This window comes from Strix uralensis, chromosome 7, assembly GCF_047716275.1.
Source record: "Strix uralensis isolate ZFMK-TIS-50842 chromosome 7, bStrUra1, whole genome shotgun sequence".
Classification (NCBI taxonomy): domain Eukaryota; kingdom Metazoa; phylum Chordata; class Aves; order Strigiformes; family Strigidae; genus Strix; species Strix uralensis.
In genome coordinates this window covers 29,624,891-29,649,298 of record NC_133978.1, presented here as the reverse complement: position 1 = coordinate 29,649,298, position 24,408 = coordinate 29,624,891, and the positions used below count along the sequence as shown (strand labels likewise).

Below are 24,408 nucleotides of genomic sequence, written 5' to 3'. Positions count from 1 at the left end.
GGGAACTCATACATCCCTTGGTGCTGATGCAAGTTGTATGATTCTCCTGTTCCCACATCAGGTCCTGGGACCTATTCCCTATGTGCGGACCACTCTTCCCCATGCTGTTCCCAGCTTCTGCTCTGAACCTGCTGCTTGCTCTTCCCCCTCCAGGGCCAATAATCGAGAACCAGGCTTCCTTCTTAAAGCAAATCACTATTAGAATTTCTAACATTTCAGAGAAAATGATGAAAGAGGACAGACGGTAAGTGCATTTCTCTTTCCATGGGGCTGATTACTTCTTGTGAGCTTCAGATGCCCACAAGACTTGAACCCATGTCCCAGTGACTGGTTGCTCTTCCTTTCTGTGTACCTCTCCCCAGGTGGCCTTTGAACCTCCCAGGGCTTCTACAAACTGGTGATCACAGATGGTACTAGTTCCAGATTATTCCTTGCCTGCCCCACTCCACTGCACAGCACAGTGTATGAACTTAGACCCCAAGGTATGTGAGTCCATGCCAAGACCCTGGGAACACTTGAGCTGCATACATCCATTCAGCCCAGTTAACTCTGCTGTGAAGCCCTGTGCTTCTGGCAGTAGTTACAGATAGCTGGAGACAGTTGTATCTCAAATGCACCAGAACTCACTCAGGAAAGTTCATAGTGGGCCTCTCACCCCTGGGCAAAAGTACTACCTGACTTTGCAATAAGGTTTGGCAGTAATGGTTGTATTAACACCCCAGCCATTTTCCTGTAACCAGTATCCTATTATCATCTTCATCACAGATCCTCTGAGCTAAACTACAAGATCCATAAAACAAAATGTAACTGTCCTGTTACAGATGCCATACAATATTCTTAGATTTATCATGGGGTAATATCCCTCAACTATTCCAATATAGCACCACATTTGCATCCCTGACCAGACTTGCAGGATGCTGAATGCCCAGCTCCTGCAGATAGCCTGTTGCTAGATTCAGGCATCTGGGCAGCAAGCTTCAGGGATAACTGGATATGAGTGACTACTAATATTTACAAAGGCAATTGTCTGAAGTAACTGGCCATCAAAGACCCAGAAGCAAGCCCTGATAATCTGGTTACAGAATGGCCTCACTAGCCTTTTACAGTTTTTATTCAAAGGCAGAAATCCTACATGCAAAAATACACTAGCTTCCCATGATCTAGTATTTTACAGGAGCTTTCATTTTCACTTGGTCAGGCATATACTGTAAAAGAATGGGCTGACAGATTTTACAGATGAAGAACACACAGTAAGTAAATAAATCAAAGGCTACCTTTCAGGCTAGGGGAATGTAGCTCTTTGTAAATATTATTTGGAGAAGTGACTGCTTGATACTGGGCACTTATTAACTTCATTAGAAGCCTAATGAATGTACCACAGAGATAATGAAAGAGACAGACCAGACTAAAAGGAAGATTGAAGGATTTCTTGCACATTTTTTAACAATGTTTCTCCATGCTTCAGATTATTTATAGCCATTATAAAATGGCAGTGCATTTGAGGGAAAAGAAACCACAACATAATAAAACAACAATATAAACAGACACAACCCATGTTAAAGTACTAAATTCTACCAGCCACTGTACAAAGCATCAAAGATTTATATGACTTAGTCCCAAACCTAATTGGAAAGAAAAGAAAAGTCAAGGGAGAAGGGAGAGGGGAAGAGAAAGGAAAAGAACAGCTTACTCAAACAGAAACAAATCATGTAAGCTAATGTAAAGCCTAGGTTTAGTGTGGATAGGGGAGCCGCATCCTGCAGAAAGCCCTGAGGTGGCACTATTACAGAAACTGTTCTGTGCAAGAACGTGCTGGCTCCTGATCCAGCCCTGATGGCCTGTAGAGTAAGTGGCAGTGCTTATCTCTATCTAATTAATCAGAGGCCAGGGGACTTTCTGAGCCACAGATAAAAGTCTTTGCATGTAATGTAATCCTTGACAGATTTTTTTTGCTTCTAGGAACAAGTCTAGACTCCACTTGAACCCACGTGAACTTTACCTACCAAAACATGCTCCAACAAGGAGATCCACAGGTTAACTACAACATTGTCCTAAGAACCAAATTCTACTTGTTACAAACCTTTGTCCAATGCTCCTTTATTTTTCACAGAATCAGAAAATGTTGAGGTTGGAAAGGACCTCTGGAGCTCATCTGGTCCAATCCCCTGCTCAAGCAGGCCCACCTAGAACCAGTTGCCCAGGACTACTCCAGATGGCTTTTGAGTATGTCCAAGAATGGAGACTCCACAACCTTCCTGGACAACCTGTGCCAGTGCTCAGTCACCTACACAGTAAAAAAGGTTTCCTGATATTCAGAGGGAACCTCCTGAGTTTCAGTTCATGCCCATTTGTTTTCTCTTGTCCTGTCACTGAGCACCACTGAAGAGCCTGGCACCATTTTCTTTGCATCCACCCTTCAGTATTTGCATACATTGATGAGATTCACTCCCACCCCAAGCCTTTTCTTCTCTAGGCTGAAGAGTCCCAGCTCTCTCAGCCTTTCCTCATATGAGAGATGCTCCACCCACTCGCTTTAGTAGAGACCCTATCCACGCCACATAATTTTGTAAGATTTTTACCATATTCTTTTCTTGGCATCTCTTTTCAGGCTTTCCATGTCCTACTAGATCAGATCTAGTATGAAAGTTCTTACGTAATTTATTATGAAAGTTCTATTTTGCTATTATCTATTTGCATATTTATAAGTGAATTTAACGTGTGGTTTTCATTAATATTGCCACATATCCACGTCGAATGCATCCGCTACTAATTTGTGCCAACAAAACTCCTCTGCACTGTAAAGAGCGATCAGAAAAAGACATTAGTAAGGCCACAGCAAATTCATCTTTAAGTGTGGCTTCCTGTGAGAAGTTTTGCAGTCGGCATCCGAATCCAATTAGAATGTAAGATGAGATAACTCAACAAAAGGAGCAGCTCTCTAATGAGAGCAATGGAATTGCTGCTCCAAATGATAAAGAAGAGATGGAATAGCCAATTCCTGTTAACAGATGCAGCTCTGCTGATGCAGCAACAGTCACAACACCCACAGGATCTGCAACAGCAGGTTCTTGGCTACAAACTCCCTCCTGAATGCTGCCTTGCTACTTTTCTAAACAAGTAGGCAAAGCACTACAAACACGCTTTGCCTGCCATCCCTGACAAGATGACCTCACAGGGACTGTGATGCTTAAAAAAAAAAAAACCACATTCACTTTTGGCAAAGCTTCCTCTAACCTTCTCCACCAAAGCCCCACGACTGGGAACATGACCTGAGCCCAAAATTCTTTTCTGATGAGATAGGATGTCTCCCTTCTTGAGAAGCTCATAATCAAAGATGATCATTAACAGGGACAGAAATACTATGTTAAATAGAGTGTTTATAAGCTACAAAAAGCAGGGACAAGCATATTCTTACAGCTCCCTAAAACACCTTTTTTTTTTTTCCACAACAGATTTTATTAATTCACACTGAGATCCTCATGATTGTGTCAATACCAGAAACATCTTTTTGTATTTAATTCCTTAAATTTCCCAATTCCATCATCTAGTTTTCTGGAATAGAAAGGCTAGAGATCTGACCAGGTTTAAGTTTCCATTGTCAGGATGATGAAACCCAGTTGTATGCCTGAAAGGACTGGCTGAAAAATTAAATTACATCAAAGATGCTCTAAGGTTTTGTGGTGGTTTTGTTTTTAACTACAAAATATACTTTTAGTCCAATAAAACAGCTTTACTAAGAAAATGTGACAGCATCCAAGATAGCCACCAGTTGGGCAATGGATGGAGAACCTACCTGTGGTGCAAAAGACTCAAATCCCTTGGTTGAATAAGAGAGCCACTGTAGGTCATATCAAAAATTTGTATTGCCTGCTAATCTGCCACAGAACATTCTTGGAAAATTATAAGGAAGAGATAAAAGACAGCATGATTCTGCCCATGGTCTCTTCCCTAGCTCTCTTGACTTAGAGATCTTCAAATCCCAAAACCACTAAAATGCTGTGGCATGTCATGTCTCCAGTGCAACCCCAGCTATTCCATGAAAAAAACCTAAAACATGAATAGCTCATTGCTGAAGAATAGATAAGAAAGAATGGATGATGTTTCTGCAACACTGATCCAAAAGCTGTAGACCTGTCTGTTCCTTGAATGTCATATCATAAAATAATTAATGTAAGCCACAGGCTACTGCCACACTATCACGTTTAACAGCCACCACAGAAATATCCTCCATTAATTCACTGAACTCCCTTTTGAAATCCATTTATGCTTTTATTATTTCTGCCTCACAACATCCTGTAGCAATGAGTTACACAATTTAATTACTTGTGGAATAAAAAAGCACTTCCTTTTATGCTTATTCAGAGCAAGGGCTTGAACTTGGATCTTCCACACATAAGATTAGTATCAGTCTCTCCCTGGAGAGATTCTCAGGCTCTCCTGTTGGAGTTCTTTTGCAGAGTATAAATAATTCAACAGTTATGAGGAAGAAAGGAAAAGGGAGATGGCTGGGGCTCTTAAATGAAACATGGGAAATTAAAACAAAATACAGCTCATTTGCCCTCTCTACATTTTATCTGGAATCCCACCTTTGTCCTAAGAACAAAGGTGGATATCTTGGCTCTCTGTCCCCAGCCAAAAAACAAGATGTATCCAAAAATTCCCAGGCCTACCTATTAACAGGAACATCCCAATAACCCAGTTTTCTATGAGATCAAAACTGATGTACAACCACATGACCTTTCTAAACTTACTTAATGAACACATTCCTCTCACAAACATATCTGCAGCATCCATCATTAGTGACCAGTCCAGTCCTTCCACAACCACATGTTTGACAATTTCACCACAGCAGCCCCCACTTTCAAGCTGCAAAAGATCTGTGAATGAAGCACAGAGTCGGGATGTGTAGCACATGTTGAACAGTGAGTTACGTGCACATGTAAACATGAACCTCTGTGCCGCCACCATGTAACACCCTCACCAAATCAAGATTCTTGGGGCAGAACGTAGTCAAAGCCAAGGCTTACTTCTGTCTTCAGAGAATCATGGATATGAATAAAGCACTCTGAATATTGGTAAAATTTTTTAATTAACAGCCTAGCTAAAACACCATTACAATCTGCAGTTCTGTTTTTATTAATTCTCTCTGATTCAGCAGGAATTCCACCAAGGAATAGGGATGAGCAGATGCAGGGGGAAGCACATTAATAAATCATAAGTGTCATTAAAATTTGTAAACTAATATCTTCTGGGAAGTCTTGGCAATTAGTCTCAGCGCTTTCTTGGCAAACAAAAAATTAATAAATCCAAAAGGTCCCCTGTCTGATAATATCCCCACCCCCACAGAAAGGTCATTGATGGAGCAATTAAGAGACACAACAAATGGACCAGCCAGAAGGCTGGTTCATGAAAGACAAATGAGCTCTGTGAAACAACGTGACTCAGGCATCTTAATAAGCAAAGGTGGTACTTTGATCTACACACCACCTCAAGACACATACAAAGCCTTTTAGACTCATTTCCTAGGCTACTTTTCACATGACTTTGCATTGCTCCCCTTGGTCCCCACCATCCCTGAGGTAACATTAATGTGGTTGCTTGTTAAAGCAGCAAACCATCAGAAAGTAGAGTTGTGACCCTTACTATTCACTTGTGGATAAATCCTGTGGGATATAATAGGTCTAGGTAAGCAACATGGAGAGAAATGAAACTTCTCTCCAGAAGTCAGTCATATACTTAAAGAATGAAATAAAAAAATTAAAGAATGAGGTCTTCTTTTTGTTACCATTACTGAGTTTACCTAAATTCAGGGCTATGTTTTAGAGTTAAGATAAGCCTATTAATTTTCACTGGTTACAAAAACAAGTGTTTAAAACAGTTTTAACTCATGTTATCCATTTGTTGCAATGACAGCACTTGCTTCCATTTTGAACTGCAAAGAATGTATGCTCCGGACACCACCTGGGACTGTCTGGGACATTCGAGGAAGGCTAAACCTATAGTTCATTCCGTTCCACTCCCTGAATTTTCTTTCCTTTTTGTTTGGGGTGTTTTGTTGCTTTGTGGTGTGCTTTTTTTTTTTTTAAATTCCCACAGATCTTCACATTTAGCTACACACAGCCCAAGCAAATCCAAACATTTCCTGAAGTTCACAATAAAAGATTTGTTTAGGCCTTTGGACAACAACAACTGGAAGGATGATGAATCACCTCAAACCAGAAAAACATTTTCAATCAGGACATAATTAGTTACTTCAAATGGCTTCACTTATATAGTGGGATAAGGTGGTCAGTGGTTATCACCACCTGATAACTTGCAACTTCTAACTTTGTCACAGGTATCCCCCTAAACCAGCAAACACAAGGAAGCTAAGCCACCCCTTTATTGTTCTTAATAGTTATGAAAAGAGTACAGAAACGCCATTGTATGTATAGCCTTTTGTGAACATTTAACATCCTTACAGTGTAACTATGCAATGCCCTTTACCCATCCTTGTGTCTCCTTGCTGACACTCAACAGCTATCTTCACCTGTAAAACTTTCTCTCTTGCTCTTGTTTATTAACTGGGACCCACTTTCCAATGCCTGCTGCAACACATGTACAGCTGGACAAATACAGATGTCAGGAGCCTCTGCCAAACCTGGTATGTCAGCCTGAGCAAGAGAACAAGACCTGTTTCTCCAAAATAAGCAGGAATTTAGCCATGAGAGCAAAGAAGAAATTTTCATTTAGCTCTAGAATGCTCCATTTTCTATTTTTCACAGCTAGTGACTACCTAGCTCTTTGGGTCAAAGAACTTCTCTATTAAATGGCCATGATCATCATTTGGCAGCAGCTAGCTCAGGAATGGCCCACATGCAGCTACTATGCATCTCCCAAATAGTTCAAGTATGGCTCCCATGTCAAGATGGCATCTGTGACTGACAGCCAGGCTGCACTGCACCAGGGTGAACTGAATCACCCACTGTGGGGAAAAGACAAATCAGCAATACCAGAGGTTAAGAACTGGGATGCTGCTGAAGGCTCACACTAATCGCAACTCAGGGTGCTGGGACCCCTGAGGAACAACTCTTATATCTCACACTGCAGTCATCTGCTGCAGTTCCCCATTCGCTTAGTTCTTCAGCAAACATAGTCTACACCTAGCAGCTCTCAGCCATGAAGATTGAGAGGTGGCTCCCATAGCCTGAAAAAACTAGCCACCATCAAACTAGGCTATTTATACACTCTAACAAACAACAACAGTGGTGATGCCAAACTTTTGGGCAGTCTGGTTTTCAAATCCAAGAGAGGCCAGGGATATGCTTGCACACCCAGCTGGCTACTTCCCTCCATGCCCTGATGACTGATTGCAGATATAAGAAACCCTTCTCATCATCAGTACAGGATTTCTGCACTTCGCAATGTTGTTAAAAAATGACAAATGAGAGCAATAACGGGAAGCATTACTAATTTGAAAACCAGCTCCATTGACTTTATGCCTGAATACAGCCCCCCAGAATATAACATGTATCTAATATGCATATCACTAGCATAAAAGTGAAAAACAATAAATATAATCAGATTTGTCAATACTGCAGGGAGATGTCAGCTGGTCACGGCAGCTGTCTGGAGACTGCATTTCTATACAACAAATTCCAGAAAAACTACAATGCCCCATTGCAAAACACGTGGAACCTGAGCAGTACTGAGCAAGAGGTTGTAGCACAAACCAGAAATTGCCATTCTCAGCTCCACAGTGTAAATAATGTATTGCCACTGGGACAGAAACACTGTTAAGCAAGCTCTAACTGTGCCATGACTTATTTCAAGTTTAGCTTGTTTCACAGAGGATGATATGGAAATCTGAGTCAGGTTTATTCAATCTCCTAATCTTTGCCTTCCTACTCACCCATTTTAGAGGCTGCTACAACTAAACCCTAGTTCCCAAAGGGGAGACATGGCATTTCACACCAGATTCACCATTTAGCACCTGCAGAGCAGCCCTATGTGAAGTCAGCTCCATGTGCAATTCATGAACCTAGGTCAGAGAAGTCGTGAGCTGTGAAACTTTGCAAAGACAACAAATGCTAGAGATACACTGAAACATACTGATGGTCTCTAGAGAGGCTGCAGGAAAGTGAAGAGGCAAGGACATAGGAGGAACAGCATAAAGCCCTTTGGTAATTCAAACAAAACTGAATGAAAGAGCAATGCAAGATATAAGGCAGCTTGCAACCAAGCTGAGAGGTTTTACTCCTCTCAGTTCCAAGCTAGGAGTTGCAGCTGTCTTTAATAAAAAGCTAAAAGTTTCTGTTGTTCTTTTAACTCAACACAGAGGCTAAGATGACAGACCAACCTCTTCAGGTACAGTGGACACCAGGGTAACAAAATGCTTGGGGATTTTTGACTGCTGCCATGGAAACATAATTTCTTGTTTAATAAACAAGAAAACAAGAAGGAATATATGTAAAAATCCCTTCATCAGCATTTTAGCCTCTTAAGCAGAGTCAATCATGGTTTTGAGTATGGGTTAATGCATGGGCCAGCATTATGTACCATCAGATAATTTAACTGGGACCACAGCCAGAGGAGGGGAACTCCAAGGGACCCATCAAAGGTGGGTAAAATGGTAGCGGGGACTTCAGAGCTGACACATGCAAGTGCTTGCACTTTGGAAGAAAATCTGAACTACTCCCCACTGCCTAATTAGCTGATGTGTTGTAGTCATGGCCATCACATTTATCATAAATACTGCCCTGCTAACTTGCACTTCTCCTGTCTGCTGGATTGCCCTGTTGTCTCTTTGTCTTCATCTGAGATTGAAAGCTCCCTTGGGATGGAGGCTATCTTTTTAGCTACTGCAATCCAAATAAATATAACTGTTCCTGGATACTAAAAAAGGCAACAGTGGAAAAAGTCTTATTCCTGTTACCTTAACAGAAATAACTGCTCAACCCACACTGGCTGAAACAGTTGAAAACATTTTAAATATTTCAATAACACCTTTAAATACTTACCCAGAATGTCACATTCACATAACCCTGTCTCAATACTGTACAGCTTAGACAGGGGACAGGACTAGCAACAAGCAAGGAAACGTTCACAAGGCTCTTCCTTTGCATGTAAAACCTGTGAAATCTGAAAGGCCCATGGAATAAGAAAAGGAGCTCAACAGATTCCTCCTGTTTATTCACACTCACAACACAAGAAGGAAACCACTGGACAGCAACAAGATTAACTAATGAAAGGACTTACTGCCTACCGTATAACCTACAGAAGTCCCCATATATCCAAACACAACATACACCTGAAACCAAAACTCATTTATTACAAACACAGTTTCTATGGTCAGATCTGGAAGTGTTATGAACACACACATTTCAAGAAATAAGCCACTGAATAGACTTTCCCTTCTCTCCTCCTCCTAACAAAATTTGCCTGAGATTTGCAATAGAAAAATAGGCCAAAAAAGCCCCTACCCAAACCTTCAACTCTTGGTTGTGAACGGTGCCTTTTAGACACCATATTTTGCATATCTAACCCTCTCATTCTCCTCTGTCCAATAGATGTCTTCCTGGACTACAATTCCTGTGAAGCAGCCTGGCGCCTGCTCTTAACAGAGTGTTCATACTTCATGACAAATCACTCCTGTGTGATTACAGTTCATCACGGGAAATGAAGTTTGATGCAGGGACCCTGGCCTACAGAGGGTCTGGGAATTAGAGGTATTCCAACAGCACTTCAAATCAAAACCATATAAGTTTACAGATTAAGAGGGAGAACAATTTTCCTTTTGTTGATAGAGAAATGTTGGGGTGGGAATTCTGCAGAAATGATATGTCCAACACTAAATCCAATTTTCACTTAAAGCAGGCAGGACGTAGCTAGATTCTCAGCTACCCAGTTAGATACTTTGCTAGGCAATGAGAACTGATGAAGGGTTTGCATGCCTGAAAAGCTTAAATAATTTTTACAGTTACATTTGCTGACCTACAAAAAGACTCTCTCCACAGACTCTGATGTCTCACACCATCACAAGTACAACTGCAGTAAAGTAGCTTCCTTTCACAGGAAGGAAACGATCATGTCCACTCAATTCGGTGAGAAAAAAAAAAAATCTAAACCAAAACTGACAGGTATCTCTTGTGACCAAGAAGAGATGTCATTCACAAGGGACAGGGGTATGGCTGGGTGGATGTGGGGGGGTATCTTTTCCTTGAAACTGGCTGCTTCAAGGCTGGCTGCTTCAGTAGCAATAGAGGCCTTCTCTGTGATTTTTTTGGGCCTCAGAAGCATGAATTTGCTTATTAGAGCAATGGCTGTGTTCTTGCATTCAAAGGATGACTAGCATTTCCTCTGTCTAAACTCGTATCAGCCTGATGTAGGAGCAGCTTTCAACATAACTTTTAATTCTCTTCTCTCCCTCTCTTGCTCTCGCTCCCTTTTTTAATTACATTCAGGATGTTTTCTTATTGATTTACTTGTCTTTGTATTTAGATGCAGGGATTAGAAATTTCTCTTATATGGCAATTCAGTTTTCCATTAAAAGAAGCCTCTCATGCTATAACCCAGGGGGAACTGAGAGAAAGCTTTTGATGCATGAAGCAGGCAGAGGCAAGATAATATTTGGAGATTGCATTGCACTCTGCTCTATCTTAGCATCCTTTGAAGCCCTGCCATGTGATTCATCGCTCTCTGCCACAAAAGCCACTCCTCTCTTGTGGAAGCAACTGTGTTTGCCAAATGTACAGAATAGATATCATGCAGCAGCACCACTGCACAGATGGGCAGGACTCCTGGTTAGCAGAAAGGATGTGTCATATTCCCAGAAAACAGGAAGAAGGGAAAAAAAACAACCAAAAACATGAATCTCCTGGAAATGTCCAGACCTCCTTCTGATAATTACTTGATAGTTGCATTCAGTTTGTGACCTGTCAGTTTTGGGGGCTCAAAGATGGCTTTGAAGGAGTCTACAAAAAGTAACTAGGGAAAGCAAACCTATTGCCAGAAGGTTTAAATTCACTCTGCAAAGACAGATCCTCCTTTTGAAATTTTCAGGGTCTCAAAGATTAAAAGAAAATATTGAAAAGTACCAATTTAAATAATGCAAAGATTCAGAGGCCTTAATGTGCAAATATAACAGAAAATCCTGAGAAAATGAGTCTTTCTTTTGGCTTATTGCTTCCACTTAGTATCTATTTGCATTTCTACAATGTCCTTTCCAAAGAAACTCATAGCCACTCTTTAAGACTCCACACCACCCACGGAAGTACAACATGGCTTAATCTTGAATTTTCCAGGTAGGAAACTAAGGTTTAGAGCCAGGAGCTCTACCTACTAGCTCTTACCCTGAGCTTGCCTCGCAAACCATAGAAGAGAACCCAGGAAGTTCTGACTTCTCAACATCTCTGAGTCTAAGCCCCAACGCTGGCCTCTACTTCACTACAGAAAAGATGCAGGCATGTCCCAGAACACAATGAAACACACAAATCAGTGTGCTTCCCCAGCTGACCAAGTACTGGATGCCTTCAGTTGTACTGATGACGAACTGCATTTCCGTCAGTCTGGAAAACCTCTGAAAGGGATGCTGCTATTACCTTTCTGCGGAGCTCAGGTGACACTGTGAGTTCAGTATTAGGACAGGATTTGCCTGCTTGTTACATTATTTATGCAGAGCAGATTGCTTGGCAATTACGTTTAAAGTACAATCACAGTCTCATTTGTACTTGTTAGGCAAAGAGGCAAAAGTTTTTTATGGCTTTAATACCTTGAAAAGTACCAGGGTAAGTGGAAATGACTGTGTTCTCTCTTATTAGCTGCATAGTTATTTATACTTTTGCAGATTACCATGGTACAGCACAATTAGGCTTTGGAAGTACTGTTCAAATTGAGAAGTTTCAAGAGCTCTACTGAACAACTAACCCTTAAATACATTATCGGGACTAAACCTGCAGCACATGCCCAAAGTCTGCTCCAAACAGCGGCTTTTAAATTAGCTGGAAAATACCAGAAACCATCTGCCAAGAAGCTGCTCACACCCAGAGCAATGGCAACAATGCATTGACAGTTCCACCAACTACACTTTCAGCAGGTTGCTGTAATATACCAGTTAAATCTGACACAAGGCACTTGGTCTCCCCCAACCCCTGGCTGCCTTTTTTTGTCCTTAGGGTAAAAAACACCTAGCAATTCTGTTAGAGGCATACACTGTCCACACCACAGGCAGGATGCTATGCGGAAGAGCAATCCCCAGCAGATAGAAACTATTAGTGATTTCAGGTGTCAGGGAACTCACCTGTTTATAGAGATGAGTTTGGGTTTTTGGAGGGGAGGGAGATTTTTATTGATTTTTTTAAATGCACAAACACACATGCAGTCCAGCAGCATGCTTCCCTAGGCCAGGACACTTGACCTCCCATGTCAGACTAGAAGCATGTCAGGTACATGACACCATCCAAATCTATCCACAGAGGAGAAGATACCAGTACATCACTGACATGTCTAGTCCTTCAGTGGCTACTGTCCTTACAGCCCAAGGCAACACAGATTCACTGCCAAGATGACAATCTCAGATCACAGGGCTGAAGAATGGGGCTAAGATCAGATAAGATCACCGTGTTGTATACCATCTTGGACATTGTTCTAGCAAGCATGTACCATCTACAGAGACCATCTCATTGCCAGCCTCATAGCAGAGACACTGAGGAATAAAGAGACTTTCTAAGGACACTCAAAGGCAAGAATGAAACCAAGCCCCTCTGTGTGCCAGGGAAGTGTCCTTACATCAAGAAACCCTCGTTTGCAGACCCCACTTCATTAAAGCAATGTGTTCTTAATCATGTGTCCCTTTTCCAAAAAGCAACTCCAGTTATCTCAGATTCCCTCCCATCTCCTCCCCTAATCAACTCGGATACTCCTCTTGCTCAGCCTCCAGTTTTACAACAGACACAGTGCAACCCCTCCATGACAGTTACTGTGATTTCTACAATCCACTTACCTCCACAGTGAGCTCTCTGTAACGCTCCCCAAGTTGAAGTCGTAGAGCTTTGTCAGAATGAGAATCACCTAGGAAAGGGAAAGGGAGGGAGGAGGAGAAAAGGAAAAGAAAGAGAAAAAAAAAAATTTTCCTTTAGACTGTGTAACAATACACAAGGCATCTGAAATCACCCAAAGGAGAGCTTAGCATTTATCCATTAAAACTGTAGTATTATAGGCTCAAGTAAGTTTAAAAAAAAATAAAATAAAATCATTATCTTAATGCATCATGTAACCAGTAACATTTATTTTAGTCTCAAAACGTTTTGCATTTGAAATAAAACATGCCAACAGGAATTAATCAAACATTGTGAGCTGTCCTCTCTATAACTATGATTATTCAAGGTCAGGGATGGAATCGGATTTTTAACTCAACAGCCCAATTCGAAATTACAGTCAACTGTTGCTGTTTCTCAAGGTGCTACAACAAATTGGTGAGTCTCCATGGAAAGGATTGGCAAGTTTCTTTATGAAGATCTCTACCCAGCAAAACAGTCCATTTTGCCCAGAACGAGCTTTGTTGTTCTCTATCTGCTGTCATTGACTCTGGGAGCATGGGAATTTCCACATGTTACCACCTTTCTGCAACTGTAAAATAGAGGGACACAGAGCATGGCATTCAGCTTAGACACTAAGCAAGACAAAACTTCAGCTGTATCTTCAGTACTGAAAGAGAGTCAGAGCCTTCAGGACCCACTAACTTTCTGGCAAGCCATGAACACTCCTGAGTCATGCCCTTGCAAAACTGAGGTAGGAGGAAAGAGGAGTTAAGCAGTACATGGGGGCCACAGGGGAATATAACTTTCCTCTGATATCCTTGGTGCTCTGATTGCAGATTTCAAAGGTAAATGTAATCCTCCTAGTTACCAGCTACATTGCCCAATGACCCTCTCTTCCAGAAAGGCAGTGTGTCCTCATAAACTCATAAACTGTAAGCACCAGTGCAAGCTCCCAGGCTCAGATGGGATGGGAGCTTCTGCAGAAAGAATAGAGGTTCCTCAGTGAAAGAAGAGCACTTGAACATTTGCTCCTTGCTTTTTTAGCTTTTTTAATGTCACATAGTTCAGTCCCTCAGATTCTACAGGACCAGCCTCAGAAAGAGCTCTGGGGAATCTCTTCATTTCTGGTTTGCATCCTTTTAACATTTCAGCATTGTTTCCTCCTTGCAGGATACAGACTAGTTTCCCTTGCATCTGCTTGGGCTGTGAAAGCATCTAGGGAAATTTTTACTAAATACTTGGGGGGTTTTGTTTTGGTTGTTTTTGTACTTCACATTTTCACTAAAAGATGGGTCCAAATGAGAGATGTGACCCAAAGGGTTGAGTTTTAATTAGTGTTTTCCTATGCAGCAAGGATCTTTTCTACAACAAAAGCCACATCTGTCTGCCTCTTCCTCCTCCCACAGCAGTGGGACTCACCACACCTTTCATTTAGGTTTCCCAGCTGAAAGGCTGCTGGGTGAGGCATTTAAAGCTCTGAAGAAAAATGCCAAAGGATTAATCAATATCACAACAGCTGCAGCAGTCAGTTACTGTCAGCATAATACTGGGAAGAGACCTGTTCAAATAGTAAGGGACCTTGGTACGTGACTATGCGGTCGGTGCCCAATTTAATGGCTTTAGAATAGATGCTCTGAGCATTCCTCTCTCTACTGGATTCACTTTCCCCGTCCTTGATTGCATTTTGTCCCTTTATTTCCCCACGCAGAGACCTTTAGGAGGAAGATAAAAGCCAAGCTGTTTCCAGCAGGGTGTGAAAAGAAACCTGCCAGGCAGATTTGAGTCAGCATATGCGAGCCCATGTCAACCTAAACCGATGCTGTGCAGTGGGGAAATGAGGACCATATCCTTTTTATCGCAATTTAAACACTGCACACACCCTCCCATATAAAGGGGGAAGAGCCACCTGCAAGTTGCAGCAACCAAGATTTGTATACCTCCTCCCCTTACACCAGCTGAAGGAAGCAGTGCAGCCTGCTCTCAGCTAAAACCTGATGAGTGTGCCATTTTTAGCATGTTCCCTATATTCTCACAGGGACTCGTACAGGACCCCTCTCCAGAGTCTCTAGGAAGCCTTGTACCACAGCACAAGCCCTGCCCTGACAGACATTACAGCCTTCTTATTGCTCACAACTATGGCGAGGTTTCACAAAGTTAGTTTTCCAGTTTCGGAGCCTAATCGCATTGAAGACAGCAGGATGACTTCTGTTGAGTTCAGTGGATCCTGGATCCAGCCCTAAACATATTAAGTAAAATCTCTGTATCCTGGTCAAATTTAAACAGAGTAATTCTACCTTAAGTTGCAATTACAACTAAAGGCAGCATCCATACTCTCCCAGCTCTTCGTGTCCCTCTCTGCAGATCTCCTATGCCCTGTATTTTCGAAGATGTCACTTATCTATTATAAACCCTGAAAACCACAGGATAACACAGCTTTATAGGAGTGGGTTGAATCCTACTCAGCTCCTGGGTATAAATCTAAAGTAAAAGCACATTGTTTAGTATGGCTTTTCTGGATTTTCGCCCAGGATGACTAACAAAAATCCAGCTCTGCCTGTTGTTAATTTATGGAAAGCAAAAGCATGAGCATCCCGATGCAGTTAAACCTCACAAAGGGTCCCAGGATATAGCAGGAGTTGCCTGAGGCAGTGGTAATACAACACAGTACAGTCACCTACAGCAACCTGTCCATAAAATCACTCGCCACACATGCCCAGGCCAGACAACGCTCTTGCACCACAACTCCACTCAGGCTCAACCCTGTCCCGACTTGCTTTTGAGACAAGACACTTCAGATTCAATAAAGGCAACTCTTGCAGTAGTTTGGGAGTTTGAAAACCAGAGAGGATTGGAGAGACTGAACACAAAACCTTCCCAAGAAAAGCTATGAAAGCACATTCCCCCACAACGCTGCCTTGTGAGACTGCGGAGCAAATGTAACTACTAAGGAAGTGTCACATGCGGTTAAGACAAATCAAAGCCTGAAAGGCACAGCTGGCTCCCGAGTTGTTTTCATGGGGTGCTTTTGACACAGCATTGCAGAGGAAACTTCAAAGTGTTTCAAGAGGCTATTCTGAGGCCTCCACATCATGTTACTGCAACCATGCTAGGCAGAAACTAGAAGCAGGGATATCAGCGGCAGATGTGGACAAGTACCAGATTTTCTAAGACATTCTGTTATTTGAATGCTTTAGTTCAAAAAGAATGGAAAAAACATTAGATGTATTTTCCAAAACTGAATTCTGACAAGAGAAAAAAAGGATAAAGGAAAAACCCTTATTGATTCAAGCTGAGGCATTTGATTCTGATTTCTACTTTGTAGTTGAAGAAGCTTAGCTTGTTTTTGTCAACACTAACAAATAACAGTGGCTTTTCTGTGTCAGAGTAATTTTGCATGAAAATCTTGATGGTTTTAATTTTTAAAAGCTGAATTAGATTGAAAATTGGAGATTTCATACTTAATGTACTATTTCAAAAAACCATTTTCTTACCCTGAACCAAGGGAAATCTAGAATTGCCATCCCATAGAAAATGTCTATTCTTCAACTTAATTTAAGATGAAAACAATTCACTCTGAGGAAAAAAAAATAAAACCAAAAAAAGTTCCAAGTGATATTGATTCAGAAACAGCAAAAACTTACACTTTGGCATTCTTTACAATATAAGAAAACACTCTTATAGTGCCAAATTAAACTGTTTCTGTTCATCAAAACAATCTCCCCAAAATTAATTTCAAGTCAGCTCAATGCTGAACTGTGTTTTTCTCCGGGGTCATACTGCTCACTCGAGGGAATACAGCTCAGATGTGAAATTTCCCCATCCCCTGTGGGCCCCACTGTGCTTCCCAGGACACTCCAGGGGCAGGTGCCCCTCGGGGCACCAAGAGGCTCAGCTGGTTGAAAATGAAAAAAAGGAAAACCAGCCTGCAGGACAGAGTGAGGAAATAGGCCAGGCTGAATTATAGCTCCCTTAAGGCAATACAAACCTCTGGAAAACACAATTTCAAGCTGAGCTTACACAAAACTAAATGACCTGAATAATTCAATAAACTGTCTTGGTTTTCTAGACAGAAGTGGGGATGGAGAAAAGATAATCAGAAAAAATTTTTTCTTTGGAAACAAGTGATGTTCCAGTCCTGTGAATTTCTTTATGCTCTTTATTTTACACACACACCCACCCCTCTCCACAGTTCATATATTTTTGTTTTGCAGAAACTACACTGTTTGCTGAATACCCTGCTTGCATGACAAAAATGCCAACCCCTGTCAATTATTTAGCTTCAACGGCTTATACTACAATACAGAATAAGAGTCTCTGGCACTGAGAAATCCCACCATCACGCTGTACAGTACACTGAACCACTAAATCCAGATTTAATATCTTAGACCACATCTCTAAAATAAGACCAGAAAATCTCCAAGAATGCCCAGTCCAGCAGCCTTGAGTCTTGACACAACTTGGTTGGCATGAAAGCAGAAAACATATAACCAGAAACAGTAGCCCAGATTCCATTCCATCTTGAAAACACATCCCTGAAGAGATCCCCATTGTTCAGAAAATTATTAGGAATCTCTGAACCCATAAATCACAAAAGTGCTCAGAAGCTCTTCAGAGTATTTGGTGGTGTAACAATCTTTCATACCTATAAAATTTTACTATGAAGGAAAATTACTTTAGTTCATTAAACCCTCCTCCAGATCTTGCCAATTCTAAACTGGCACAGTGCTTTGCATATATCCCACAGTGGAATATATAACTGTTTCCCAGAAACTAGAGTGTAAAGGCATTGCAGTTCCTTCAGCAGGTTGACAACGAACTTCAGAATAACTGAAAAGTGCCACAAAGGCAGTCATGCTCCTGTATCAGGCAACACTCAGAGACAGGAATGAGAAGAGCACAGCAGCCAGAGAGAGTAGGTGATCATTTCAAGTAGACATCTGAAAGGCCAACACTGATCCACTTCATGAGATTCATCACCTCTCTAAGTGATCCTGCTATATCAGCACAGAGATTAACACAACTCATCAGTAGTCCTGTCCACATATTTACCAAGTGTAATTAATAATGAGCAAAGGGATGAGCACTGAGCAGCGCACAGCACAACAAAGAGATTGCGGACAGATTTATACGTGAAAAATAAGACCTCTCCACTCACTTGCCCTGGCATGCTGGGGTCTCCATTTCCTGCCTACAGACCTATTTCTATGATGTTTGTAACCTTTTGTCCCACACACACCAGCCACAGGCCGCTTGTCTGCAATTTTCCTCTGCCTTTCCCCAATCCATATGAGAGCAACAGCATCCAACAAGTAACTTTAAAATGTGAACAACCACAGGCTACTGGGAACCAGTATCAGTAAATTGCTCACAGCTGAAGGCAAATTGGCTTAAAATGCTCTGGAACATAAAAGCCAGCAGCACTGCTCTAGGAGGTCCCTAGCTGTTTCTTTCTTTTTGGTTTTTGTAGTTGTGATTTTTCAAGGCACAAAATTAGCAATTAAAGATGAACTGATCAACAAACTCACAGAGTTATTCAGGGTGACAAATTTGCTAAGTAAGGTGGTTTTTCATATAACCTCTTCCTTCAAAGCTAGTTCAGGCAAAAGCCACCAATATCAGCCTAATTTTCCACGTATAAACACTCAGAATATGAGAAGAGGATTGTTTACATGCTCAACATACATTTGTGCTTAAGTGTGTGGTGGGTTGACACCAGCCAGCAACTAACCACCCACACAGACACTCACTCACTCCCCACCCCAGGGGATGCGGGAGAGAACCAGAAGAGCAACAGTGAGAAAAACTTGTAATTCCAGACAAAGACAGATTAATAAGTGAAAGAAAGAGTGAAAAAACCAAATGATGCAAAGGCAGTCACTGACTGCCTCCCACTACAGACCAATGCAAAGCTGGTCTCTGAACAATGGCTACTTTGAAAAGACTTCTCCACAGTTATTATTGCCGAGGGTGATATTATATGGGACAGAATATCTCTTTGGCTAATTCGTGCCTGCTGTCCTAGCTATGCCCCCTTCCAAGTTCTTGACTGCCCCCACCCTGCTCCTAGGGCAGGCAGAGTGAGAAACAGAAAACCTGACACTGTGAAGCACTGTTCAGCTATATGTAAAATGTTGGTGTGTTATTAAAACTGTTCTAGCCAAAAGTTCAAAACACAGCATGACATAGGCTGCTCTGAAGAAAATTAACTCTATTCCAGTACAAGTGTTTTCCTAGATCAGTGGTTCTCAAAAACAATTACTACATAACCCTGGTCCCACAAAAATCACTTCATACAAATACACCCTCAAAACGTATGCATGCATGTGTGTGATCACACTACACATCACCATCCCCATTTACCCTGGAGGTCTAAGGGCAGTTGCTAATACCCAGGAGTGCCATCTCCAGTTGTGAGAAGAATACAGCATTATTACAAAACTCCCCAGGTGAGGAATTTATATTCCACAGGTGTTAACAGATTCTTCAAGAATCCCCACTGTGAAACAAGGCAAGTAATGTCATCATTGTTTTACTGATGAGGAACCAGAGGCAGAGGGAGATTAAGTGTTTCTCTACATGGGAACACTCAGGAAGACGAATCCAAATCAACTTTTAAGAGTTTGGTTCAATTCATTTTGCAAACACATCAGAAAAATCAAATTAAAGACCACTTTATTCTGAAAAAGTCTCCATCTAGGAATTTAACATAGCTGAAATAATCTACTTCAACACACATAGTTAATTTAAGTTAAGAAGCATCACCTGAAAGATAAAGCACCAATCCAAGTTCACCCACAATAACAGAACAATTAGCAAAAAAAGGAACACACACACCTTAAATACCAATCAAACTTCTTTTCCCCTGCCTGGTGAGCATGTCTGAAGAAAACATATTTCCAGATACTAGCAGTTAAGGAATAGCACATCCTAAGACACAAGAAGAAAACAGCAGAGGTACTAACAACAAACACAGGCCAAATCCTGCCCGCTGGAAATCAGAGTGGCACTTTTGCAAGAGTAAAGTGATGCCAACTTAAGCAGCAGCAAAGGACCTTTTTTTTTTTTTTCTTTTTTTTTAGTCTCAAGAGAGATAAAAACGATCTGTGGGTGGCTTCAGGCAGTGCAGGCAAAAGAACCCTCTGAAATTGAAAGAGACAAGTCCCAGGATCACACACAAAAGCAAAACATGTTCCAGTGAACTTGTGATCTCTGAACAGCTGAGACTGTCAAATTTGTCCTCAAAACAAGAACCAGTAACTAAAAGAAATATATTTGCCTTTAATCCTGGCTTTGCCTGTGTTGCTTTTCACTTTCCAGTACGAAAACTGTCACTGTATGCTCTTTCTGTCCCCTGTTCTCCTCCCTTTCAATGTAAATCAGGCAGCAGAATAAGCAGGAGCCAGAGAGAAGTCTTCCCATGGATTCTCCTGGGATGCTGGAGACAGATCACATTATCTTCACAGAAGAGCCCTCGGGATGTAAGCAGCAGATTGAAATTCCCGTTTACAGGGCTTGCAGTGAATGAACAGAATCCGAGGGTGGAAAATAACCAAAACAACTACAGTGCTTTGCAGAAAGAGCCAGCTCTGGAAAGCCCAGCTCCCTCCTCCTGCGCGATTACCAGCAGGAGCAGGGCAGGACTCTTGTATGTTGGTTCTCTGCTTTGGCAGTTCAAGGGCAAGCCCAGCCTGTCAGAGAAAAAGCAGAGAAATTGGCATCAACACTGAGACAGACACCTCTTCGTGTCATGAATTTACCTTTCTGGACTCACACAAATCTAGAAAGGATTTTGAATTGAACCCAGAGTTTCTCATGCTTTTGGTTTTAAACATTTTGCTGCAGGGACTGTAATTTAGGATACATTCTGAAGTGCCTTGCACATAGAAGTCCATACCGTGGTTGTGAATGCAGCTGCGTAACACCACCACCAAAGCAATGACTAATGTTTCCAGGACTCATGACTATAAAGTTTGAAAGTAACATGGGAAAAGAAGTCAGATTCTCCTCCTCCCAAACCACAGATTCCAACTGTCACCCAAATGAGGGGTATTCATAGCCACTAGCTGTATAGCATCTGCAAGTGAGCCACATTGCTCTTCCATCTCCACTACATATTAAAAATTTGGCAGTATGTTTCACATAACATTTTTTCCAAGGAAATAGAAAAAAAGACACACAGGTAAATCCTGCCTCAGTTTCAGCAAATATACCTCCTGCAAAATATACACATACACAAAAAAATTACAACCACATTCTTAACACCTCCTTCCTAAAGAAATAAAAGAAAGGCCTCCAGCAAGGTTATCAGCCCTTAAAGAGCAGCTGGATTCTGTCCCAGAGGCTGCAGTAGAGCCCTAAACATAGCTACCAGGTCAAATTATAAAGCCTTTGTTCTCTTTGCAGGGGAGGAATAAAAAAAAAAAAAAAAAAAAAAAAAATCACTCCGTAAAAGTTAAGCATTCTTAGAATTATTAGCCACACAGCATCAGGAGAGAGTGTCTGGGAAAGGTGTGGTGAATTAGTCACGTTTTTAAGGACAGCAGTAAAACACAGGAGACATTTAAGTAGAATTCCAGACCTTTACAAATAAATGCATTAGAGGGGAGGGTGGATACAGCAATACTATCAGCAGCTAGCAAGTAGCACTACTCAGAGAAGTCAGAGAGAGAAAAGACCCCCCAGGTTATCTGACCCACCTCCCTGACAAAGCACAGTCTTTCCCAGCTCTTCAAGATGGCCTTGCTGCACATAAACACACATTCCCACCAGAAAAGACATCTAGATTGCTTAAAATAACAGAAGCCTGAGCTTTATCTCTGTGTAACTCAGTTAAACATAAATACAATCTCTCCTGGCAGGTAGTGATATGATTTAAGGGTCCCCTATCATACATTATAAGAGGTGATAGCAAAGAACTCATAATTTATTTTTATTGATTCAGCAACCCATGCTGGATCATATCTCCCAATTCTTCCCCCTTACTAAGAAACCTCCACCAAAGAGTTGGGAAATTTAATTTTATCTTTTTTTCCCTTCTCTGCCTTCCTTTTAAAGCTGCTGTGTGCACATCTCTACCTAAGTTCAAGAAGAAAATGAAAAAAGGCCCCAGTTACTTTGCTGGCTCCATTCTTCTTCCAATTATCGCCTGATACCATCTGCGAACCAGCAGATTTCGTGCAGCAATTTTACTCTGTGGAGTCACATACCTACTGAAAGGCTCCTTAAAGCTTCTGACATGGGGACCTGAAAAGGAATGACTTGAACTGCAAGTGTGAGTACATTACCTTCATGGGACAGTTCTCAATTTAAAAAAGAAAAAAAAATGGTTGACAGAAAGTAAGACAGCACAGCCCTTTGAGATATCATAAACTCCCAGGACAGGTGAGGGTTTTCCTTGAGGACTGAAGGCAAGACTGACTGGTTCTATACAGGAAGTTAAACTATATGGGGAATTTTGTGTCTAAGCCATTTCTGAAAGGAAAAGAAAAAAGCTCCCATAAAGCTGATTTTTCAAGAAAATTCAAACTGCTTATTCTTCCATTTCAGATTCCAGGCTCTACACAGGAACTCTCACTCCTCCACACTTTCTCTCCCCCCCATATGTACATATACATATATAAATATTACTGACCTTCCTCAGATTCCAATTAGCAACTCAAATAATTGGCATTGAACAGAGAATGGGCAAGAGATTCCCTCTCTCCCCAGGGGCAGGAGATGGACTAGATAACCTGTTGAAGTCTTTTCCAGCCTCATGTCTATGACCCAAAGATTTACTTGTTCGTGTGAAAATGCCTCACTGCTAACACAGGAGAACAGCAGCAGGGAATCAGGTGCCATGCCACAGAAACACATGCCTGTTGTGCTCCCTAAAACACGGAGCCTTGCCTTCAACATGACAGCAGGTGATGGATGCTGAGAAGTGACCAGTCTGGTCACTGCCCTGGCATTCAGAGCAGGGAAGGACATCGGAGCCTCACCACTCTATTCCCAGCTTTGATGCCATCTCACCCACCTGCAGGGAGATTAATTTGTGATGGCAATGTTATTCTGAGACAATATTATTCAATTCTGAACAATATTACTCTGAGAAAACATCCTTCTCCCTCCAGAGGAAATAGTCCAAAAGTTAGAGTTTCACAGATGTTACCAGGAAAGGATGTACCTACTGGAAGACAAGCCCTTGCATCTTCTTTTAATAGCCAGTTAAAAGAGCTTCCACTCCTACCACTGTATTCTTATTACAAAGAAATCCAAGTACCTTAGACTTTGACTTATTCTATTCCTTGCTACAGTCCAGGGAAATACGGATTGTTGAAGTTTGCCAGGTGGCAAGTGTAGGCACAGAGGGGAAAAATGGGCAAAATACACAAATTGTTCTGTTATGGTTACTGCAGGTACCAAAGTCCAATATTTATATTCCCTCCCCATTCACTACCCAACCTTGAATGAGCATAACACATTAGTATAAACCCATGATTTCATCATAATTCTTTAAATATATATATTTATAAATATAATTAAATAGTAGGGAAAGTTAAATATTCTTCCTGCGATGATTCTCATAAGATAAAAATATAAGTGGTAGTTTAGAATATATGAGTAACTATCACAGACAACTTGGGTCAGTCAGGCTGAGGACGACAAATAGGATAGGAAAGTGCTGGAGGTAAAAGACAAGCACGAGCCAGGGCTCTACAAAAGGTCAGAAGCAATAGTTTGAGTGCTAACTAGCCAATTAACATATTTTTTACATTATTATAGATTCCACAAAGATGAAATGATCTGATTATCTTATATATTAAGGTAATAAAATTGCAGACAGTCCAACTGACTGTACTCTTCTGACCTTGAACCTATGTTTATGCAGCAGTTCCTATCTGCAGATGCCCAAACCTACTTTGAAACTTAGTGGCTCAGCTGTGGTAAGGTCAAACTCTGTCCTAGCATCACCTTTTCCTACTGGTATTCCTTTGAACTAATCTTTACTCTTTATTTTTAGCATCTTTATTATATTTATTTTCATTGTTATTCTGTATTCATCATGTGCATATGTTTCATCATCACCACAGTGCCCAAACTTGTGCCACAGCTACATAGCTATTTTTATTATTATTATTATTTGTGTTGTATCATGAAGTAGTTAAGCAAAATCATTTTCATCTGTTGCTGTAAAAACAAACTCTCTTTGGGCAATTTTCTTTCTTCGTTCCTGTGCAGAGCAGCTCCTTGCTCATGCCAAACACCCCTGAAGCCCTGACGTTATCTCCTTTAAAGGGCATAATCAAGCAGACCTTCATGAAATCTAGCTCACTAGCTATTTCCAGAAACTGGCCTGGGAATGATTCCTCTGTGCACATACACCACATTGAGCCAGCCAGATGTAACATCT

The 24,408-nt window shown here is 41.3% G+C and overlaps 1 protein-coding gene across 1 annotated transcript in view; it reads right to left on the bottom strand.

Moving 5' to 3' along the window:
- Positions 1–22,171, bottom strand: part of SORCS3 (sortilin related VPS10 domain containing receptor 3) — a 216,492-nt gene extending 194,321 nt beyond the window's left edge. The window contains exons 1-3 of the mRNA XM_074875690.1: positions 22,130–22,171; positions 21,227–21,229; positions 12,980–13,047 (exon numbers count right to left, since the gene is read on the bottom strand). Coding sequence (XP_074731791.1) covers positions 12,980–13,047; positions 21,227–21,229; positions 22,130–22,171 — 113 coding nt within the window. The remainder of the gene's footprint in view (positions 1–12,979; positions 13,048–21,226; positions 21,230–22,129) is intronic.
- Positions 22,172–24,408: the final 2,237 nt, after the last annotated feature.